Genomic DNA, 22,345 nt, shown 5'->3' on the forward strand with positions numbered 1-22,345 from the left:
AACATTCCAAATATTATCTTGTGAGCAAAGTTACAATTGCAAAGTTTTTACAATTTGTATTATTGTATTAACTGATGTTAATTGCTAAATAAATCAATGTTTACATTTTTATGCCCCCCTTCGAAGAAGAGGGGGTATATTGTTTTGCACATGTCAGTCGGTCGGTCCTTCGGTCTGTCAGTAAGTCCACCAGATGGTTTTCGGATGATAACTCAAGAACGCTTAGGCCTAGGATCATGAAACTTCATAGGTACATTGATCATGACTCGCAGATGACCCCTATTGATTTTCAGGTCACTAGGTCAAAGGTCAAGGTCACGGTGACCCGAAATAGTAAAATGGTTTCCAGATGATAACTCAAGAACGCTTATGCCTAGGATCATGAAACTTCATAGGTACATTGATCATGGCTGGCAGATGACCCCTATTTATTTTCAGGTCACTAGGTCAAAGGTCAAGGTCACAGTGACTCGAAACAGTCAAATGGTTTCCAGATGATAACTCAAGAATGCTTACGCCTAGGATGATGAAACTTCATAGGAATATTGATCATAACTGGCAGATGACCCCTATTGATTTTCAGGTCCCTACGTCAAAGGCCAAGGTCACAGTGACTCAAAAAAGTAAACTGGTTTCCGGATGATAACTCAAGAATGCTTACACTAAGTATCATAAAACTTCATAGGTACATTGATCATGACTGGCAGATGACCCCTGTCAATTTTCAGGTCACTAGGTCAAAGGTCACAGTGACTCGAAACAGTAAAATGGTTTCCTGATGATAACTCAAGAATAATTAGGCCTAGGATCATGAAACTTCATAGGTACATTGATTATGACTGGCAGATGACCCCTATTGATTTTCAGGTCACTAGGTCAAAGGTCAAGGTCACAGTGACAAAAAACATATTCACACAATGGCTGCCACTACAACTGACAGCCCATATGGAGGGCATGCATGTTTTACAAACAGCCCTTGTTGTTGATATTTTGCTCAAATCAGCAATGGTCAATTGATCCCACATACAATTTAGCCCAGTGCAGCCAACAATTGTCAAATAATTAAATCAATTTTTAATCAGAAAATGCATGTTACACTCTGCAACATTGTACTAATTGTTGCCAGTGCCAACAGTACATGTTTTCTCACATTTAGATTTAAGCTTCAATTAAATCATATCCAAATCCTCAGTTTATTCCAAATAATGACATTTTTTGCAAAAATGACACAATAATGCTGCTTCATTTAACCCTGGTATGTTTAATCAACAAATTGACCTGTAAAATTGGATAATGTAATAACCTGAATGAAAACTATGTTAAAATACGATGCAGCAATTAAATGATAACAATTACAACAAGGGCTGTTTGTAAAAGATGCATGCCCCCATATGGGCTGTCACTTGTAGTGGCAGCCATTGTATGAATACGTTTTTTGGCACTGTGACCTTGACCTTTGACCTAGTGACCTGAAAATCAATAGGGGTCATCTGCGAGTCATGATCAATGTACCTATGAAGTTTCATGATCCTAGGCGTAAGCCTTCTTGAGTAATCATCCGGAAACCATTTTACTGTGTCAAGTCACCGTGACCTTTGACCTAGTGACCTGAAAGTAAATAGGTATCATCTGCGAGTCATGATAAATGTACCTATGAAGTTTCATGATCCTAGGCGTAAGCGTTCTTGAGTTATCATCTGGAAACCATTTTTCTAAGTTGAGTCACCATGACCTTGACCTTTGACCTAGTTACCTGAAAATCAAAAGGGGTCATCTGCCAGTCATGATCAATGAACCTATGAAGTTTCATGATCCTAGGCATAAGCGTTCTTGAGTTATAATCCAGAAACCATTTTAATAATTCGGGTCACCGTTATCTTGACCTAGTAACCTGAAAATCAATAGGGGTCATCTGCGAGTCATGATCAATGTACCTATGAAGTTTCATGATCCTAGGCATAAGCGTTCTTGAGTTATCATCCGGAAACCATTTCACTATTTCGGGTCACTGTGACCTTGACCCTTGACCTAGTGACCTGAAAATCAATAGGAGTCATCTGCGAGTCATGATCAATGTACCTATGAAGTTTCATGATCCTAGGCATAAGCGTTCTTGAGTTATCATCCGGAAACCATTTTACTATTTCGGGTCACCGTGACCTTGACCTTTGACCTAGTGACCTGAAAATCAATAGGGGTCATCTGCGAGTCATGATCAATGTACCTATGAAGTTTCATGATCCTAGGCATAAGCGTTCTTGAGTTATCATCTGGAAACCATCTGGTGGACGGACGGACAAACAGACGGACTGACATGTGCAAAACAATATACCCCTCTTCTTCGAAGGGGGGCATAAATATAACTAAAAGTGAAAGTGGAAAGCTAAAAAGCAAATATCATAGCTTAACAAACCTTCATTGCATTAGCTAAACCAACCTTTATTTTATGAGTTGACCCACCTTTATTTCATTATATAGGCTGACTAAACCAACCTTTATTTTATGAGCTCATCCCCAACCTTCATTTCATAAGCTCAACCAACCGTCAATTCATTACATCAACCAACTTTCATTTCATTAGCTCAACCAACCTTTATTTTATGAGCTCAACCAACCTTAATTTTAATACACTCACCAAAGCTTCATTTTATTAGCTCAACCAACCTTCATTTCATTAGCTCAACCAATCTTCATTTTCTTAGCACAACTGTCATTTCATTACCTCAACCAACCTTCATTTAATTGCCTCCACCGGCCTTCCATTGGTTACAAGTTGTTGTTTAATGCATGAAAATAGCACTGTATCACATGAGTTTAAAGAACCAAATAACATATACAAAAAATAGCATTTCCAGAGTTAATTCATGTTTCCTTATGAAACGTATTTGAAAATACTTTGTGGAGGCTCTCTTAAAGGAATGTCTCTTTGCAAACTTAGCTATAGTGACAATCACCTTTTTGGTTCTGAGTTAATTATTTTGTACACATTTTCTAGCCTATCAAACAGAATTTCAAAAGCATTGCATTGAAATGACAGAATTTGGGAAAAACATCTGTGCCTGACTCAGTCTGTGGACACAGCAACTTTGATGCCATGTACAGATAAAATCCACCATGAGCTTTTGAAAAAAGTTGTTAAGAGGTAAAATTAGAATGTTGATAATGGACAAAGAACACACGATGGTGACTGATCTTAATAGCCCACATAGCATCGTGGTCTTGTGAGCTAAACAGGCAAGAAATTTAAACTCTCATTTACTTTTAATTTTTACTTCTCACAATAAGAAGCAAAACATATACTGGCATTTGTCCCTCCAAAACCAAATGAATTGCTTAATGCTATTCTTCTTTGTCCACAGTTTACATTCAGCCAATCACAAGCCTTGTTTGAAACATACTTTAAAACATAGCCAGTGTCCGATTGAACCAAATTTAAAGTGGGAGGGACTCTGCCAGATTGACAAGCAAAAATGGTAAAAATAGCTTCAACACTTCCAGCCGCACCAAGTAAATGACCAGTTGCACCTTTTGTGGAGGAAACTAATAAAGAATCACTATTTGAACAAAACAGTTTATGGATAGCACTAGATTCTGCTTTATCCCCGAGAGGTGTTGAGGTAGCATGTGCATTTATATATCCAACTTGGTCTATGCCTACTCCTGCATATTTTAAGGCCTGAGCCATACACCTATAGGCCCCAGACCCATCCTCAGCAGGGGCTGTGATATGATTCGCATCACCAGAAAGTCCATAACCCAAAACCTCACCATAAATTTTAGATCCACGAGCTAAAGCATGCTCAAGTTCTTCTAGCACGACAATTCCAGCACCCTCAGACATAACAAAACCGTCTCTATCTTTGTCAAATGGTCGAGATGATTTCTCCGGAGAGTCGTTAAACTTTGTACTCAACGCCCTCATTCTGGAAAATCCTGCGATGCTGAGCGGGTCAACATTTGCCTCGGTTCCTCCCGCAACCATGAGGTCAGCGTCTCCATGCTGGATGAACCTGGTAGCGTCCCCAATTGCATGCAGACCAGTTGTACAGGCCGTGGACACTGAATGATTAGGTCCCTGGAGAAATAAAGATGTGAGCATTTGTGGAAGAATTTAAATATGCCACGAACATGTAGATCTAGATGATAATATTCTTTTAGCCCTTTATGATATAAATGACACTGTCTTTTTATAACGCAAAGAGATGTAAAAAGTCCCATATAGGTTTCTGAAATACATTCCCATTTGTGTTACAGGTATTATTTCAATCAAAATAGAAGTTATAGAGGCTGAAATTTTATCTTCAAGAAATGTGTTGATATCTCTGGTGGAAATTATTGTAATTTTGGCACTGATTTATGTTCCACAAAGTATAAATAAATCCCTACTGGCAATACTGAGATTTTAAACAACAGCTAAGACTTTCTTGCTTTGATTATTTACATTTTTTAACACCCGCTTTGAAAATTATCTTTGGCAAAATTGCTGTTAATGTGCCCAAAACATTCTACTAATGGCTTTTTTTTCACACATAAATAACATTAGTCTTATGCCGGGACAGAACGTGATGATGCCCTGTGGATTTCATGACTGCATTCATATTATTTAATGCATGCAATACCTTGCAAAATATGACAAATAAAAGGTAAGAAGAGCAAAATAAATAACCAAGACCATGATTATCTTGCTTATACAAACAATAATGGGATATACTTTAATCAACTCTGTCAAAGAAAGCTCCCACAGCACTTTGATAATCCGCAAAATTTAAACTAACTGATGTTTTGTCTGGCCAGTTTAGAAGTTATATGCAATAAAGATTACTTAAGATTTAAGACTACTTCAAATCATTAATAATTAGTCACTTTTAATGTAAACTTTTGAAAAGTGTTCGTTAATTATTAAAACAATGCTTTTATTTTCCATATTCATGAAGTCTCCATGATTACTGTGTCAATCATTGGTCGCTTTGGTCTGTCTGTTTCTTCATTCATGTAGCCTATGGGCATATTTAATATTATATTTATTTTTATTTTATATATTTTGTAGAAATATTTATTTCGTGCTTACTGGTACACTATAGGCAGTACAGAAATAAATGCATTAGAAAATAACTTTAACTCCAGAGAGATTCCTAATTACTAAAACAGCATAATTGCAAGATGCAAAATCAGGAACCTTAGCAATCTCACTTGACAGATTAAGACCAAGGCAGTCTAAACTTAACACATGTCCAACATGGAATTCTCTGTTCTAATCTTTGTTTTCTAAAGTATTATTGAAGGAATAAGTTGTGTAATAACCTTATGCATGAAGCAATAAATAACATACTTTAACAAGAGCACCGCCTTGCGGGTGCAGACCGCTCATCTATTTTCTTTTTAAAGGTGAAGGGACTCTCATTTTCAATCACAAAGGAGGGAGGGGTGGAGTGAAGAGGGATTTTAGTGTGGGGTTGTGGACAGTTATTACATTATCTTCCAAAAAAGCGAAAAAAAAAATAAAAAAATCGGGGGCGGGGGGGGGGGGGGGGGGGGGGGTGGGGGGTGGGTGGGGGGGGGTGGGGGTGGAGGGAAGGGCGATGGGGGGGGGATTTTTTTGGTGCGATGGTTGGACAGTATTTCAAACATAACCGTTTAAAAAAAACAAATTGGGGGGGGGGGGGGGGGTGGGGGGGTATAGTGTGAGGGTGTGGTGGTAATTTGTGAGATGATCTTAAAAAAAAAAAAAAAAAAAAAAAAAAATGGGGGGGGGGGGTGGGGTGGGGGTATAGTGTGAGGGTGTGGTGGTCATTTGTGAGATGATCTTAAAAAAAAAAAAAAATAGGGGGGGGGGAGGGAGGGCACGGGGGACGGTTTGGGTGGAGTCTATTGTGGTATGTCAGGTAAGAGTAGTTTCGTCAAAGTATCAATCAAATCTAATCATAAATAAAGAAGTTATGGCAATTTTAGCAAAATTTAATAATTTGACCTTGAGACTCAAGGTCATTCAAAGGTCAAGGTCAAATTCAACTTGCCAGGTACAGTAACCTCATGATAGCATGAAAGTATTTGAAGTTTGAAAGCAATAGCCTTGATACTTAAGAAGTAAAGTGGATCGAAACACAAAATTTAACCATATATTAAAAGTTACTAAGTCAAAAAAGGGCCATAATTCCGTAACAATGACAACCAGAGTTATGCAACTTGTCCTTTTACTGTACCCTTATGATAGTTTTTTAGGTGTTCCAAGTATGAAAGCAATATCTATGATACTTTAGGGGTAAAGTGGACCAAAACATAAATCTTAACCAAATTTTCTAAGTATAAAGGGCCCATAATTCCGTCCAAATGCCAGTCAGAGTTACATAACTTTGCCTACACGGTCCCCTTATGATAGTTAATAAGTGTTGCAAGTATGTAAGCAATAGCTTTGATACTGTAGGAATAAAGTGGACCTAAACACAAAACTTAATCAAATTTTCAATTTTCTAAGTATAAAAAGGGCACATAATTCTGTCAAAATGCCAGTCAGAGTTACATTACTTTGCCTGCACAGTCCCCTTATGAAAGTTAGTAAGTGTTGCAAGTATGAAAGCAACAGCTTTGATGCTTAAGGAATAAAATGGACCTAAACACAAAACTTAACCAAAATTTTCAATTTTCTAAGTATAAAAAGGGCAAATAATTCTGTCAAAATGCATGCCAGAGTTATCTAACTTTGCCTGCCCAGTCCCCTCATGATAGTAAGTAAGTGTAACAAGTTTGAATGCAATAGCATTGAGACTCACTGAGAAAAGTGGACCTAAATGCAAAACTTAACCAAAATTTTCAATTTTCTAAGTATAAAAAGGGCACATAATTCTGTCAAAATGCACGCCAGAGTTATCTAACTTTGCCTGCCCAGTCCCCTCATGATAGTAAGTAAGTGTACCAAGTTTGAATGCAATAGCATTAATACTTTCTGAGAAAAGTGGACCTAAACGCAAAACTTAACCGGACGCCAACGCCGACGCCAAGGTGATGACAATAGCTCATAATTTTTTTTCAAAAAATAGATGAGCTAATAAAAATAAATTCAAAAAGCATGTATCTATCATAAACACAATCTACAACTTTATCAATTTAAGGAAAAAAAAGATATAAATTTAGTAGTAGTTCATATAGATAAACCATAAAAAGTAGAATAAACTAACTTTAAGGACCTACCTGTTTCTATTAAGTATTTAAAGGAGATTTATGAATGAGGTCCCCTATTTCCAATATAAAGGGCAATAGACCAAATTTAAAGAGGAGTGAAAATGTATTGCCGCGTCACATATTCAAATTACCTGCAAGCCAAACTGTAGACTGATGTGCCCGGCAGCCATGTTGGCTAGAACTAGAGGCAGGAAGTGAGGACTGAGTCTGCGGTAGCCCTTCTCCCGTAGAATCTGACCAGCATCTGCAATCTGCTGCAGCGAACACATTCCCATCCCTACTGCCACACCTGCAAGGTAAAGCAATGTGATGAAAGAACCAATGACTGACACAATCTTGTCAAGGTAAAGCAATGTGATGAAAGAACAAATGACTGCAACAATCTTGTCAAGGTAAAGCAATGTGATGAAAGAACCAATGACTGCAACAATCTTGTCAAGGTAAAGCAATGTGATGAAAGAACAAATGACTGCAACAATCTTGTCAAGGTAAAGCAATGTGATGAAAGAACCAATGACTGCAACAATCTTGTCAAGGTAAAGCAATGTGATGAAAGAACAAATGACTGCAACAATCTTGTCAAGGTAAAGCAATGTGATGAAAGAACCAATGACTGCAACAATCTTGTCAAGGTAAAACAATGTGATGAAAGAACAAATGACTGCAACAATCTTGTCAAGGTAAAGCAATGTGATGAAAGAACCAATGACTGCAACAATCTTGTCAAGGTAAAGCAATGTGATGAAAGAACAAATGACTGCAACAATCTTGTCAAGGTAAAGCAATGTGATGAAAGAACAAATGACTGCAACAATCTTGTCAAGGTAAAGCAATCTGATAAAAGAACAAATGACTGCAGCAATTTTGTCAAGGTAAAGCAATGTGATGAAAGAACCAATGACTGCAACAATCTTGTCAAGGTAAAGCAATGTGATGAAAGAACAAATGACTGCAACAATCTTGTCAAGGTAAAGCAATGTGATGAAAGAACAAATGACTGCAACAATCTTGTCAAGGTAAAGCAATGTGATGAAAGAACCAATGACTGCAACAATCTTGTCAAGGTAAAGCAATGTGATGAAAGAACAAAAGACTGCAACAATCTTGTCAATGTAAAGCAATGTGATGAAAGAACCAATGACTGCAACAATCATGTCAAGGTAAAGCAATGTGATGAAAGAACAAATGACTGCAACAATCTTGTCAAGGTAAAGCAATGTGATGAAAGAACAAATGACTGCAACAATCTTTTCAAGGTAAAGCAATGTGATGAAAGAACAAATGACTGCAACAATCTCATCAAGGTAAAGTAATGTGATGAAAAAACAAATGACTGCAACAATCTTGTCAAGGTAAAGCAATGTGATGAAAGAACAAATGACTGCAACAATCTTGTCAAGGTAAAGCAATATGATGAAAGAACAAATGACTGCAACAATCTCATCAAGGTAAAGTAATGTGATGAAAAAACAAATGACTGCAACAATCTTGTCAAGGTAAAGCAATGTGATGAAAGAACAAATGACTGCAACAATCTTGTCAAGGTAAAGCAATGTGATGAAAGAACAAATGACTGCAACAATCTTGTCAAGGTAAAGCAATGTGATGAAAGAACAAATGACTGCAACAATCTTGTCAAGGTAAAGCAATGTGATGAAAGAACAAATGACTGCAACAATCTTGTCAAGGTAAAGCAATGTGATGAAAGAACAAATGACTGCAACAATCTCATCAAGGTAAAGCAATCTGATGAAAGAACAAATGAATGCAACAATCTTGTCAAGGTAAAGCAATGTGATGAAAGAACAAATGACTGCAACAATCTTGTCAAGGTAAAGCAATGTGATGAAAGAACAAATGACTGCAACAATCTCATCAAGGTAAAGCAATGTAATGAAAGAACAAATGACTGCAACAATCTTGTCAAGGTAAAGCAATGTGATGAAAGAACAAATGACTGCAACAATCTTGTCAAGGTAAAGCAATGTGATGAAAGAACAAATGACTGCAACAATCTTGTCAAGGTAAAGCAATGGGATAAAAGAACAAATGACTGCAACAACAATCTTCCTTCCCCTCCAAATATCCAGAATACTGTAACTTAAGTGGTAATAAGTCAGAGTCAAACCCACTTACATGAAATTATTCTCGGTTTGATAAATACGGTATAGTATGGTTTAATACGTGTTATTTAGAAGAGAGATTATGGTAATGGTTTAGCGCGAATAATGCACGGGTTTTGTGTGCATGTTTTAGCGCGAAAGCGCACGAGTTTTTCGCTTTGGGGTATATATGATTTGCACATCTATTGAGTCGCCATTTGAGGGTGTATTTGACAGGCAAACGTTATGGAACAAGAAAACGAAAGGGTGATAACCCCGCCCACCCGCCCCTAATGAACATACGTATGGTTAAATAATTGGTTACATTGCTTTTATGTTTATAATTTTGCAATTATAAAGTCTATATTTAGTATATTTGCAGTTTTCTTGATTATTTTGACTCATTTTTTACTTAATATTGTGTTTGAATGAGATTTTTTAAGTTATGGGTGTCATGTTTTTTCGAGACTCTCACTTCCTGGAGATAGTACCTCCAGCATATTTATTGAAATATTGGTATGTTTAAATGTCAGTGTTATTATTTTTTGATGTCTTTCGTAATGAACATTTAATTTTAAAAGACATTCTTATTGTAAGATTACTAAATATTTTCATTTTGGTGTGACTGGTTAGATGTTGAAGTCGGTTTAATATAGCTGTTATATATTTCTCGGAATACTTATGATTTATCAACATTCTTTTTAGGTGCTTTATGGATTTTATGGCTTGAGTGATTTGTTTGTTTCTTGTTGATGTCCGGGGTGTGTGCGGGATGCTTTTCATGTTTGTTTGTTATGTTAATTTGCGCAATGAAATTGATAATGTTTTAATTACATTTTTTACTAAAGAATACTTAATGTTTACAGTATAATAATAGCTGCTTATTTGTAGATTTCTCTTAAATTAGAGGTTTCGGGAGGTGATGAAGGGACCTAGACACCGGTCTCGAGCCATGGGTCCTGACCCCTTCTCAAAAAAGTGTGTGAAATGTACGTTTTACGTACGTTTTGCGTGCGTTAAACGTGGCGGTATTGGCACTGCGTTTTTTGTGCGCTTTTTCTTACCGAGTGAGTTTTTAACAAAAACAAACAACCAAACAAGAAAATGTGCGCTTTTTGTGGATAAATGTGCGCTTTATGTGCGTTAAACGTGTGCTTTTTATAAGTGTGTTCAATGTGCGCTTTTATGTGCGTTAAATGTGCGTTAAACGTGCGCTTTTTATATAAGTGCGTTTTTGACTACCATTTATGTGTGTAAAATGTGCGCTTTTAAGTGCGTTAAATGTGCGCTTTTTGTGAGTTAAATGTGCGCTTTTTGTGAGTTAAATGTGCGCTTTTTTTTTTTTTAAAGCGCACATTTAACTCACAAAAAGCGCAGTTATAACCCACATAAAAGCGCACATGTGTGTTAAAGTGCGCTTTTATGTGCGTTAAATGTGCGTTAAACGTGCGCTTTTTATAAGTGCGTTTTTGACTGCCATTTATGTGTGTAAAATGTGCGCTTTTAAGTGCGTTAAATGTGCGCTTTTTGTGAGTTAAATGTGCGCTTTTTTATTTTAAAAGCGCACATTTAACTCACGAAAAGCGAAGTTATAACCCACATAAAAGCGCACATGTGTGTTAAATGTGCGCTTTTATGTGCGTTAAATGTGCGCTTTTTAAATAAAAAAGCGCACATTTAACTCACAAAAAGCGCACATTTAACGCACGTTAAGCGCAGTTATAACCCACACAAAACGCACAATTAATGCACATGAATGGCAGCAAAAAACGCACTCACAAAAAGCACACATGTGCGTTAAAGGTGCATCTTTTGCCTGACCATACGTCCCCCTGCCATTAAAAGAAAAAATAAGAAAACAAAATGGCAGTAGGGTTACGTATCCCGCTCGCGGTTTTACCTGAATCGTTTATTACTACTGATTATTGTATGGGGTGTATGTGAAGTCATGTACACTTCTCTTGATTGGTGGTGGTGGATGAATCTTGCAGATATTAGCAGCTTCTTTGAAAAAAATTAATGTTTCACATTTGTTAATTTATAATATTTAAGCAAGTTAGCGTGATTGATGGGCATTGGGGGCGTCCTATGTGCACTTTGGGCATCGGCGGGGATCAGATTATTCAAACAGTAACTCTTTATGTGAGATATATACTTGACGTCTAATTGTTATGAATAAATTTGTACTTTTTTTCACATGACACACATGTGCATGTGAAGTATTCATAATTACACGCCCTACAGCATTTAAATAGTATCGTTTTAGTTCTTTATACACCTGAACAAAGATGTTACACCGTTTCCAGTCGTCTCGAGACTCATCAACTGAGCGGTGCCGTTGAGGTCTATATCCATTGCACATATAACACATACCAGCGTCAGAAGAATCGTTTTTTACATTTATATATTGAAGGTCCTGTCAAATACAAGCACTCACTCCTATTTTGTCTTTGGTTTATTATTTGTATGATAATGATAATGATGATTATATGGGTTATAAAGATGATAAGATTTTAATAGTATTTTGAGAATTCCCGGGCGTACATTGTCCAGGGTTTTCCATGGAAAGCCATGGAAAATATGAGGCTGGAGTATTCGGACTAAGTTTCCAGCCTTTTCCAGCGTCAATATTTAAAAAAAACGGTGGAAAATTGTCCATGGTATGAGGAAATAGCCTGGAACAATTTCCAGCCTGCAAGTTAAAACCCTGGAACATTTTCCAGGGTTTTCCAGCCAGCAAGGAAAAAATACCGTCTGAATACTCCATGTAATCTGGAAAACCATGGATTTTTTTCCAGGGTTTTCCAGATTACATGCTGCCTGGAAAACCCTGGAAAAAAATCCATGGTTTTCCAGATTACATGGAGTATTCGGACGGTATTTTTTCCTTGCTGGCTGGAAAACCCTGGAAAATATTCCAGGGTTTTCCATGCTTAATATTCCATGGTTGCCTGGTATAACATGGAAAATTGTCCAGCTTATACCATGGTCACTGGAAAGGAAAAATAAATTCCTGGTCTACAAAAATGAATACATGCATACAAATCTTCTAGGTCCATTACTTAAAAAACTTGCCATTACATAGAAGAACACGCCTGTCTTTAGTTAAACAATAAAAAGTGGCAAAATAACAGTATAGTACCCTCAAAAAGTGTATTCAAAGCCATAAAAATACAAATAAGTCCAGCAATGTACAGTCACAAACCTTGTAACAAGAGCACTGCATAACGGGTGCCAACGCTCGGCTGCGGGTGCAGTTTTGAGAATAAATGAAAGCTTGTCAGAATATATTTTTTTTAGAGGTCACAGTGACCTTGACCTTTGACCTGGAAGCATTTTGATTTTAGAGCCAATGTTAAGGTTTTAGCAGGACGCCTACAGCGGACGACACGACATGATGTGCTGGCTATGACAATACCTCGGGTTATCTCCGAAAACAACCGAGCTATATGCCAAGAAACAAAAGAAACAATGGAAATTCTTTAAACATGATTTGACACAGAATTATTTTAAGATATTATGTCACAATATGTACACATGAGCACCAGGGTACTGTTTTTAGTATAGAACTCCCATCATTTATTAAAACTGTTTATTTAATTTGCTGGGTTTCAGTAGGCTGCGGATCTTCTCTCGCACTTGCACAGATTTGACCTTGTACTGCTTCTGCATGATCTCTGAAAGAAAAAGCATAATAGCCATTCATCTTTAAAAGTCACTGCGCAGCAATCATGAGATGGAATTTCTTTATTCTAACTCTCATTCATTATTAAGTCTACTTAAGATATTTCATATTGATCACTACACAAAGCAGTATATAATTTATTCAAATTTTGTCTACTTGAAAGTTGTTCATTTCAGTAAACATTTATGATTCAAAGTAGTTTACAAGTAGTTTGTTGGCATTAACTGAAATTTATACTCTGAAAGTTTGCAAGTGGCTTTTCGATCTACTTTCAGAAAGAAAAAAACATTCAGAAAAAAATTCATATTACTTTCTAAAATACCTAATCACGACTGTAACAATAACTCAGTAACCGCTTTGATTCAGTAACCAGACAGGGTAATGACGTGATAGTCAAGATGGCGATGTCCATACCGAGACCGTAATTTTTTTCGCCGTTTTATACCTTTTATTACTTTTGTTTATATTTTAAATGACGCTCACTTTCCAGCCATAATCAGTAAAAAGGTGATTAGCGTTTATTTCGTATTTAAATTCGCCTTATATCTCGAATTTACTCTCCGCAAATTTTCTTAATGTAGCCCTAATTATAAGGTCATCCCGCTAAGAAATTTCGCACCAAGTAAAGGTGAGATATTGAGCGAATATTAGTATGAAATAAAAGCCAGTAACTATTTTCCTAATATGGCTGGAAAGTGAGCGGAATAAAAAATAACTAGATATGTGTTTGTCAGAATGTGCAGCTCCATGAGATACACATGCATGCCAAATATCAAGTTGCTATCTGAAGTGATATAGAAGTTATGAGCATTGTTCGAAACCTAAACGCGACACCTAAATGCAAAGTGTGACAGAAAGACACACAAACGGACAGTCCGATCACTATATGCCCTCCTTCGGGTGCATAAAAATTATTTTGTATAGTTACAAACCTTCTTTTAAATACCATATCTACTTAAAAAGTATGCATATTTACCACAAAATAGGTTCGAAAAAGTGAGAAACATCTCTATTTTGAACTTTTCCATTTCAAACTATTTTTAACAATCACTTTGACTGCGCATTTTCTGGTAATACTTTTAAAACATTTACTCAATTAATGCAATACCCTGTTTAAATTTACCTCTCAACAAATCCAGATTGTCGGCCAAGGAAAGGTATTTGCTCATCACCAGGGTGCGGTTTTCCCACTCCTGTTCCCCTTGAGCTGGCAAACTTGTGCAGGGTACCTTGTCTAAAAGTCCATACATCATGAGGTAACATCTCCCTTTCGCTCCATTTTTGGCAGCCGATGTGCACACATTCCTTAGGATCTTCTGTTTAATGTAAATTTTGCCTTGGGGCAAGAGTTTAACCTTCAAAATTAAAATATAAAAGTACTCATTAAATATGTGGGAAAGCAATCTGTTTAATATCATGACCAGAAATAGCTAAAAAAATAAATAAGATTACAATAACCATAAAACCCAGCCATTATAATTCACTGTACAAAACATTTACACTTTTTCATTACAGCCATGTTTGCTTTGAAAAATACACACATACAACTTTGACTGCATTATGTCTTTTATGTAATGTGAAAATACTGCAAAGCTAACTGGGTTGAACATTCATTTTAAATGTTAACCACCTGCCAAAACAGATATTACTGTAAAACAATATTATTATAATAAACACAGCATTATAAGAGAACAATACAGAGTAAATAAAGACACAAACCTGTTCAGTAGTTCAGAGCATTCAAAAAAGGTCCATCATAACTCAATGAATCACTCTTTTCAGCTTTTTTACACACAGAATGTTGATTTCTACAGTTTACCAAGCAATATAGAAAAAATATCATTCAAAATAGTGCAGCTAAGTTTTTTATTATATTCTAAAAAATACTTTGAAATACATGTAAAGTTTTATTATGAACTAAAATTTTCTAAAAATCTGATCACACAATTGCAATATTAGACTTAACCTTACTGTGTACCAAATGTCATTTTATTACAATAAGATCCCTTTGTTATGATAGTTTAACCTTACAACACTTAAAGTACATGTAAATCTACTACATGTATTTAACATAATTATCTTTGAATTTTGGGTCTTAGAGTAAACTTGAACAATTAAGGACTGTATGCAGGTTGAAAATTGTCAAGTAAATGTATCCCTGTTTATCAGTAGTGTTTTGTTGTAAGATGTCCATTTGGTCCCTCTAATCTTTGTATTCCCCCAGTTATAAACAAAGAATTCATGGGTAATTTGATGCTTCACACACTGATAAGACCGACTCTGGTTCAGAGTGAGTCAGAAATTTTGAAAATAACCGCGGTGTTTGCCAGACTTATAGAATAATAAATTTACTCATAACTATGAGTAAATCCTGTCAACATTAAGGAATTATCTGGATGAACAATTCCAAGATAGACAACTCTCAAGAAAAAGCAAATTGAATTATTTGAGAGTTGTCTCCTCTGATGTAAAACAAAATTGTTTGCAATGATATAGGTAGGCATTGAAGTCATAATACAGCAAAGTGAATTATTTGAGAGTTGTCTCCTTTATATACTTATACTTAAATACTGTCCATTACTGCTGGTGTATGGGATATACATCCTCAGTAATTTCATATCATACGACAGCTAAACTCGAGTATTGTATGAATGTACTGAGGGTGTATATCTCATACACCATCAGTTACTAACTGTGTAACGATTACAGTATATCTCAACCGACTACTCAATTACTCAGGGTGTATGGCAATTACTCGGGGTGTATGGAAAATACACCATGGGCACGTGACCGCTCTAAGCCAATCGCCATTTGTCATTTTTGTAGGAGGGGAGATATACAACAAATACTAATCTTGCAGTTTTATACAACAAGATTTGTTAAGGTATCTTCTTTGTAAGTGTATACAAATAACATGGACCCTGGGGCATGGCCAGCAAGCCATGGGGAATGATTTGATCAAACTTAGTAGATGACCACTACACGATGTCACATACTAACAAGAGATGTGTTCGTCAGAAACACAATGCCCCCTATTACGCCGCTTAAAAAAAAATAATTTTTTTTTATTTATTTTTTTTACCTTTGACCTTGAAGGTAACCTTGACCTTCCAACACTCAAAATGTGCAGCTTAATGGAAACCGCTTTGAAAAAAAAAAGACCTTTGACCTTGAAGGATGACCTTGACCTTGAACTTCCACCACTCAAAATGTGCAGCTTCATGAGAATGCCACTTTGAATTAATTTTTTTTACCTTTGACCTTGAAGGATGATCTTGACCTTGAACTTCCACCACTAAAAATGTGCAGCTTCATGAGATACACATGCATGCCAAATATCAAGTTGCTATCTTCAATATTGAAAAAGTTATGGCCAATGTTAAAGTTTTCGGACGGACAGACGCCATATATTTGGCATTTGACCTTGAAGAATGACCTTGACCTTCACCTTTCACCACTCAAAATGTTCAGCTGCTCCATGAGATACACATGCATGCCAAATATCAAGTTGCTATCTTCAATAGTGAAAAAGTTATGGCCAATGTTAAAGTTTTTGGAAGGACGGACAGACACCATATAAAAGACATTTGACCTTGAAGGATGACCTTGACCTTTCACCACTCAAAATGTGCAGCTCTGTGAGATGCACATGCATGCCAAATATCAAGTTGCTATCTTCAATATTGAAAATGTTGTGGCCAATGTTAAAGTTTTCGGACGGACAGACTCTATATATTTGACATTTGACCTTGAAGGATGACCTTGACCTTCCTCTTTCACCACTCAAAATGTTTAGCTCCATGTGATACACATGCATGCCAAATATCAAGTTGCTATCTTCAATAGTGAAAAAGTTATGGCCAATGTTAAAGTTTTTGGATGGACGGACAGACGCCATATATTAGACATTTGACCTTGAAGGATGACCTTGACCTTCACTTTTCACCACTCAAAATGTGCAGCTCTGTGAGATGCACATGCATGCCAAATATCAAGCTGCTATCTTCAATATTGAAAAAGTTATGATCATTAAAGTTTTCGGACTGACGGACAGACTGACATACACACATACTGACTGACGGACAGTTCAACTGCTATATGCCACCCTACCGGGGGCATAAAAATATAAAAGTTGTGACACTTGGGGTTTAAGAGAAGATTTGTGAAGTTTTCATTAAAAAAAATCTCTGTTTAACTCGTGTGACTTACATACACTATTGACCAAGAGGATTTCAGGAATCATTCCTGATAAGTATTAAAATCAGTAAAGAAATTACTAAGGATAAGTGATTCAAAGAAAAAATTCACAGATACAACTCATGCAACATAATGTGATCTGTTAATGTGTGACGATGAGGAAACAAATTGATGTAAATAAACTGCAAGCAAGATTAAAGTTGTTAAAAAAAATATAAGAGTCTTAAGGTAAAGTAGTTCTGAATTGATCAATGCAATTAATCGCCCTTGTTAGCAAAATGATATAGAGTTTAAGTATCAGAATACTTTAGACTAAAACATTTCAATTTCAACACCAAGATTTGTAAGCAATTTTCAAACAAATAACCGACTTTGTTCAACCAATGTTCATGATAGTTAATTTGAAAAAAAAACATGAAGGCCCATAGTCAAAAACTTTATTTTTGTCTAATAAAAAATATTTTGTACCGGTACATGGAAACACATTTCACTTTTTTTGATAATATAAAGAAACAACTCAAATTAAGATATGAGTAACATTCTATTTCCCTCCAGGGGCATTTTGAAATATAGACCATTAAGAAACAATTTTAAAAAGGTAGTTATATATACATACTGGTAATCAGCAATAGTGTAATCAAACAATGGATATAAAAAACATCCTTAGGATGATGGATATTAATATGGTTTTGAACTCATTAAATAAATCATACTGAGCCAATATACAGAGTATAGCTGGACGTAAAAGATTTTATGTAAAAGACAATTTACAATTTTCTAACATGATCCATGGTTTTAATTTCACACGCCAGGAATAATCCTGATTTGACTATGGTAGTTTTGCATCAGGTTGGGTAAATTCAGCGTAATTGATCATTATTGAGCTTTAAATAAGACCAAAGTCATTTGTTTTGGGTACAATAGTTTGCAGATAAAGTTAAACAAACTGGGACTAATATCGATGAACCTTCAATTTCCTGACAGAAAGATTGGATGTTAAAAGGCAATTCAAAATTATTTAGCAACACACAAGTAGTTTCAAGGTAAGACTTTATCTTTCAAAATATCAGTTTTCAATAGCTCTAGCAAATTTATAATCAATATTTGAATCCTGAGACATATTAAATGGTCTTTTTTCTTCAGCATTTTTATTCTACACAGGTCTATATATAACATGATAAATATATATATATAACATTTTAACAACCATAATCTTCCATTTCTTACATTTCTTGCATTTTAAATTTTGTACAATATATGCCTCTTCTTGCACAAAAATAATCCTCTTATCTGAAGCTGTATTGCCAAACAAATATTTAAATACATTTGCCAAACAAGATTAAAATTTTTTGGCAATCTTACTTTCCTTCTATCCAAAACAGCTCAATAAGCTTAATCTTAATTTGAAGCAAATTAACTCTTTCAAAAGTGATGTTCTATCAATAAAAGTGACTTTAAGTTATTAACTTTCAAATGATTGTCAAGGCATTTCTGAAATTGCTTCAAGTAATACACTTGGGCAGGGACCTATACAAATTGTTTGTATAGGTCCCTGACTTGGGTATCAAATAGTGTTTTGGCTATCAGATTTAACCTTTAAGGAAGCAAATCTTTTTAAGAATTCCTGAAAAGAATTCATAATGTTATTTAAAAATTTGACCATAAAGGGATATAATGTTTCAGACAATTATGTCCAGGGCCCGTATTCACCAAACAATTCTTAGACTTAAGTCTTAGAATAAAGAATACTCTTTAAATAAGAATATTCAAGAATTTCTTTAATTTTGAGTCAAACTCTGCGGTAAACATCTCTATCTATATTATTCTTTATATAGAACATTTTGCTAATGGCATCATCACCAGAGGAGGCCTGTATATATTCAAACACTGAACACATTTTTCTTGGTTCTAAGTCTATTCTTTATTCTTAAGTCTAAGAATCGGTTGGTGAATATGGGCCCAGGCTCAAATGTATTAGGCAACAGCTGTTATGTTTTAGGCAGTAAATATTTGTTCCAAACGCTTAAATTATATTCCAGGACATTCAGTATATTCAACGCAGTTAATAATCTTTCAGTAGTTAATGTATTAACCAGACTGTAAATTGCTGTTCCTGATTGGGAAAAATAAGAATGTTAATTGCATATACTAGAATTGTGTGAACAGAAGTGAAACTGTTGACAGAATGGAAGAAAATTGTGTTGCAGACAAATAAAAAAGTATTTTCAATGCGCTTACAATATAATGTGAAAGCCATTGACTCAGGTTGTGGGCAATACAAAAATGCCAGATTATGCAGTGATTTTTTCCCTTTATATTTAACAACATGCAAGTGCAGCCTTTTTGATTGGGAAAAAAAGCATGACAGACCATGGAATTGGACAATTTAAACATTATTAACGGCCATTCTCAATTAGAATGAACACCCCCTTAAAATGCTTGTCGCTGCTTATTTTTTCGCAAATGCAATTGGATGGTAATCACTCATTTATATTTTTAGGTAAGACCATATGTATCCTTCATCACAACACATATACAATAAAAATACCAATCATCGTTTTTGAAAAAAAGATATAAAATATGTCAAAATGACAGGTTTGCTACTGTCGCCGTCCAAATTTTACAATATAAATACAAATCCAGATGCATTAAACACAGTAAATTTGGCTTCTTTTGACACTACATTATCATTTAAACACAGATGTTTTGGAAAATGCGAAATAAGTACGTAATATGATAATAAACATTTAAATTTCTATGCAATAATATTTGTCGTCGAAGCTGCATACAAAAGGAATTACGTTAAAAACCTGGTTACATCATCACCTGAAATTCTCTTATTTTTTAAAATTGAAGTGTTCTAAAGCATGTATTAATACCATATAATGAATTAATAATGTGGGTAAGTATGTATGCTTCCGAAATTTTGAAATTAAATTACTCATTCCACATTTTTTTGCGAGATGATTTAAAGTGAAAAGGTTTGCTACCACGATTAATTTTATTACACACTAAGTTTACGAAATATACATCCGCTAACACCATGAATGCTGTGGATGGAACCTGTAAGAAAGAATTTAACCTATTCTAGTAACCTTTCATACGTGTAAAGAACAAGAAAATGTGTTCCAAACAGGTTTGTGACAAAAGGTTCGTGCAGGTGCAGCATTAATTTATATTTATTTAACAATCACGCGTGAAACACAGCTTGTACTTGACAAGTATGTACTTTAATGGCGTCATGCGGTTATTACGTCACCATTCTTTCCAAAATGATTGCTTCTGTGACTGTCAGCGCATCGTGTAAAAAAACACCGGGAAATTAACCAGAAACCTTCGGTAAGTAGTTGTGATTTATTGTGTGTGTGAAAAAAAATTCAGAGTATTTTATGACATGGCATTGATTGAACAGGGTGCTGTGTTCAATTGCCATTGCTTTATTTAAAGCATTTCATGTTATATATCCTGAATATGTGTAGTTATATATGAGGGAAGGTTCGTTACATTTAATCACAAACTTTTCTATTAGAGTTTTTCTGTACAACTTATGCTTCACACATAAAATAAAGGTTCAATATCGTCTCTAGTATTGTCTAGTGTATAATATATTTATTAAGAGGGAGAAAAAGTATCTATATAATTCGAGATATTATAACGAAGAGGCTGAAGTTTATTGGTAAATAAATTCTATAAATCAGATAATTTTGAGTTAAAAAAAAACCGTATGTCAATATATATTAACAGGGACACATGTTTTGGTAAAAAATGAATTATTTAAATGATTCAACAAACTTTTATACTTAAAAAACATGCTGAACAAATATAAACAGCACTTTTTCAAATGAAAGGCTTGTTACTAATGGTCACGAACCTTTCAATGAGAAAAAACGCTCAAATTCATGTTGTTAAGAAAAAGAACGATTTACATATTATTTATTTTTACATTGTAGGTATACATGATGGCCAAGTCAAGGGCAGAGATTATGCAGGACTTCCGCAAGCGAATGAAAGAGGATCCAGAAAGGTATCGGGAATACCTTTCACAGCCAAGGAACAGGAAGAGTAAAAACTATGTTGCTGCAGAAAAGTTAACCAAAAAGGAAAAGGAAAAGCGTAGTGAAAACAAGATGTGTTTGTGAAACACAATGTCCCCCTATATGATGTTTGACCTTGAAGGATGACCTTGACCTTGAACTTTCACCACTCAAAATGCGCAGCTCCATGAGATACACATGCATTTCAAATATAAAATTGCTAGCTTCAATATTGCAGAAGTGACATTACATGAGCAATTTTGACCCATATATTTGACCTTGAAGGATTACCTTGACCTTGACCTTTCACCACTCAAAATGTGCAGCTCCATGAGATACACATGCATGCCAAATATCAAGATGCTATATTCAATATTGCAAAAGTATTAATAAAATAAGCGATTTGGGTCACATATATTTGACCTCTGACCTTGAAGGATGACCTTGACCTTGACCTTTCACCACTCAAAATGTGTCGCTCCATGAGATACACATGCATGCCAAATATCAAGTTGCTATCTTCAATAGTGAAAAAGTTATGGCCAATGTAAAAGTTTTGCTATATTCAATATTGCAAAAGTACTCATAAAATGAGAGATTTTGGCCACATATATTTGACCTCTGACCTTGAAAGATGACCTTGACCTTGACCTTTCATCACTCAAATTGTGCAGCTCCATGAGATACACATGCATGCCAAATATCAAGTTGCTATCTTGAATATTGAAATACTGCATAAGTGTACATTAAATGAGCGATTTTGACCCATATATTTGACCTTTGACCTTGACCTTTCACCACTCAAAATGTGCAGCTCCATGAGATACATTAGCGTGCCAAATATCAAGTTGCTATCTTCAATATTGCAAAAGTTATTGCAAATGTTAAAGTTGGCGCAAACCAACCAACCAACAGACCAACCAACAGACCAACAAACAGGGCAAAAACAATATGTCCCCCACTACTATAGTGGGGGACATAAAAGTAAAGAATACCTTAGTCGACATCGGCAGAAGAAGAAACTTGAAAGAGAGTTAGAAACAGCTAGAAGAGACCTTGACCAACCGACACCAGAGTCAAGTGGTTACGGCACAGGCCGATCAGAAAGTACACCGCTTGTTTTCGACTTTCAATTTCCAAATAAAAGAAAT

At 35.4% G+C, this 22,345-nt stretch overlaps 1 protein-coding gene and 2 long non-coding RNA genes across 6 annotated transcripts in view; 1 reads left to right on the plus strand and 2 right to left on the minus strand.

The window, feature by feature from the left end:
• Positions 1–3,242: 3,242 nt before the first annotated feature.
• LOC127835930 (3-oxoacyl-[acyl-carrier-protein] synthase, mitochondrial-like) overlaps positions 3,243–22,345 on the minus strand; it is a 41,496-nt gene continuing 22,393 nt past the window's right edge. For both annotated transcript variants that reach the window (XM_052362354.1, XM_052362361.1), the window contains 2 exons: positions 7,308–7,465; positions 3,243–4,075 (listed from right to left, as the gene is read on the minus strand). In XM_052362354.1, coding sequence (XP_052218314.1) covers positions 3,269–4,075; positions 7,308–7,465 — 965 coding nt within the window. In that variant the 3' untranslated portion in view covers positions 3,243–3,268. The remainder of the gene's footprint in view (positions 4,076–7,307; positions 7,466–22,345) is intronic.
• LOC127836128 (uncharacterized) lies at positions 7,828–8,224 on the plus strand. Of its 2 annotated transcripts, none has more exons than XR_008028615.1 (3): positions 7,828–7,952; positions 8,049–8,096; positions 8,145–8,224. It is a non-coding gene; the product is annotated as an uncharacterized LOC127836128 (long non-coding RNA). The 2 variants fall into 2 exon arrangements; XR_008028616.1 differs by having other exon boundaries at positions 7,863–8,000.
• On the minus strand, positions 12,418–14,810 carry LOC127836104 (uncharacterized). Of its 2 annotated transcripts, XR_008028596.1 has the most exons (3): positions 14,683–14,810; positions 14,087–14,318; positions 12,418–12,955 (listed from the first exon to the last, which is right to left on the minus strand). It is a non-coding gene; the product is annotated as an uncharacterized LOC127836104 (long non-coding RNA). The 2 variants fall into 2 exon arrangements; XR_008028589.1 differs by lacking the exon at positions 14,683–14,810 and having other exon boundaries at positions 14,087–14,657.

The sequence above is a fragment of the Dreissena polymorpha genome, chromosome 1, assembly GCF_020536995.1.
Source record: "Dreissena polymorpha isolate Duluth1 chromosome 1, UMN_Dpol_1.0, whole genome shotgun sequence".
NCBI classification, from domain to species: domain Eukaryota; kingdom Metazoa; phylum Mollusca; class Bivalvia; order Myida; family Dreissenidae; genus Dreissena; species Dreissena polymorpha.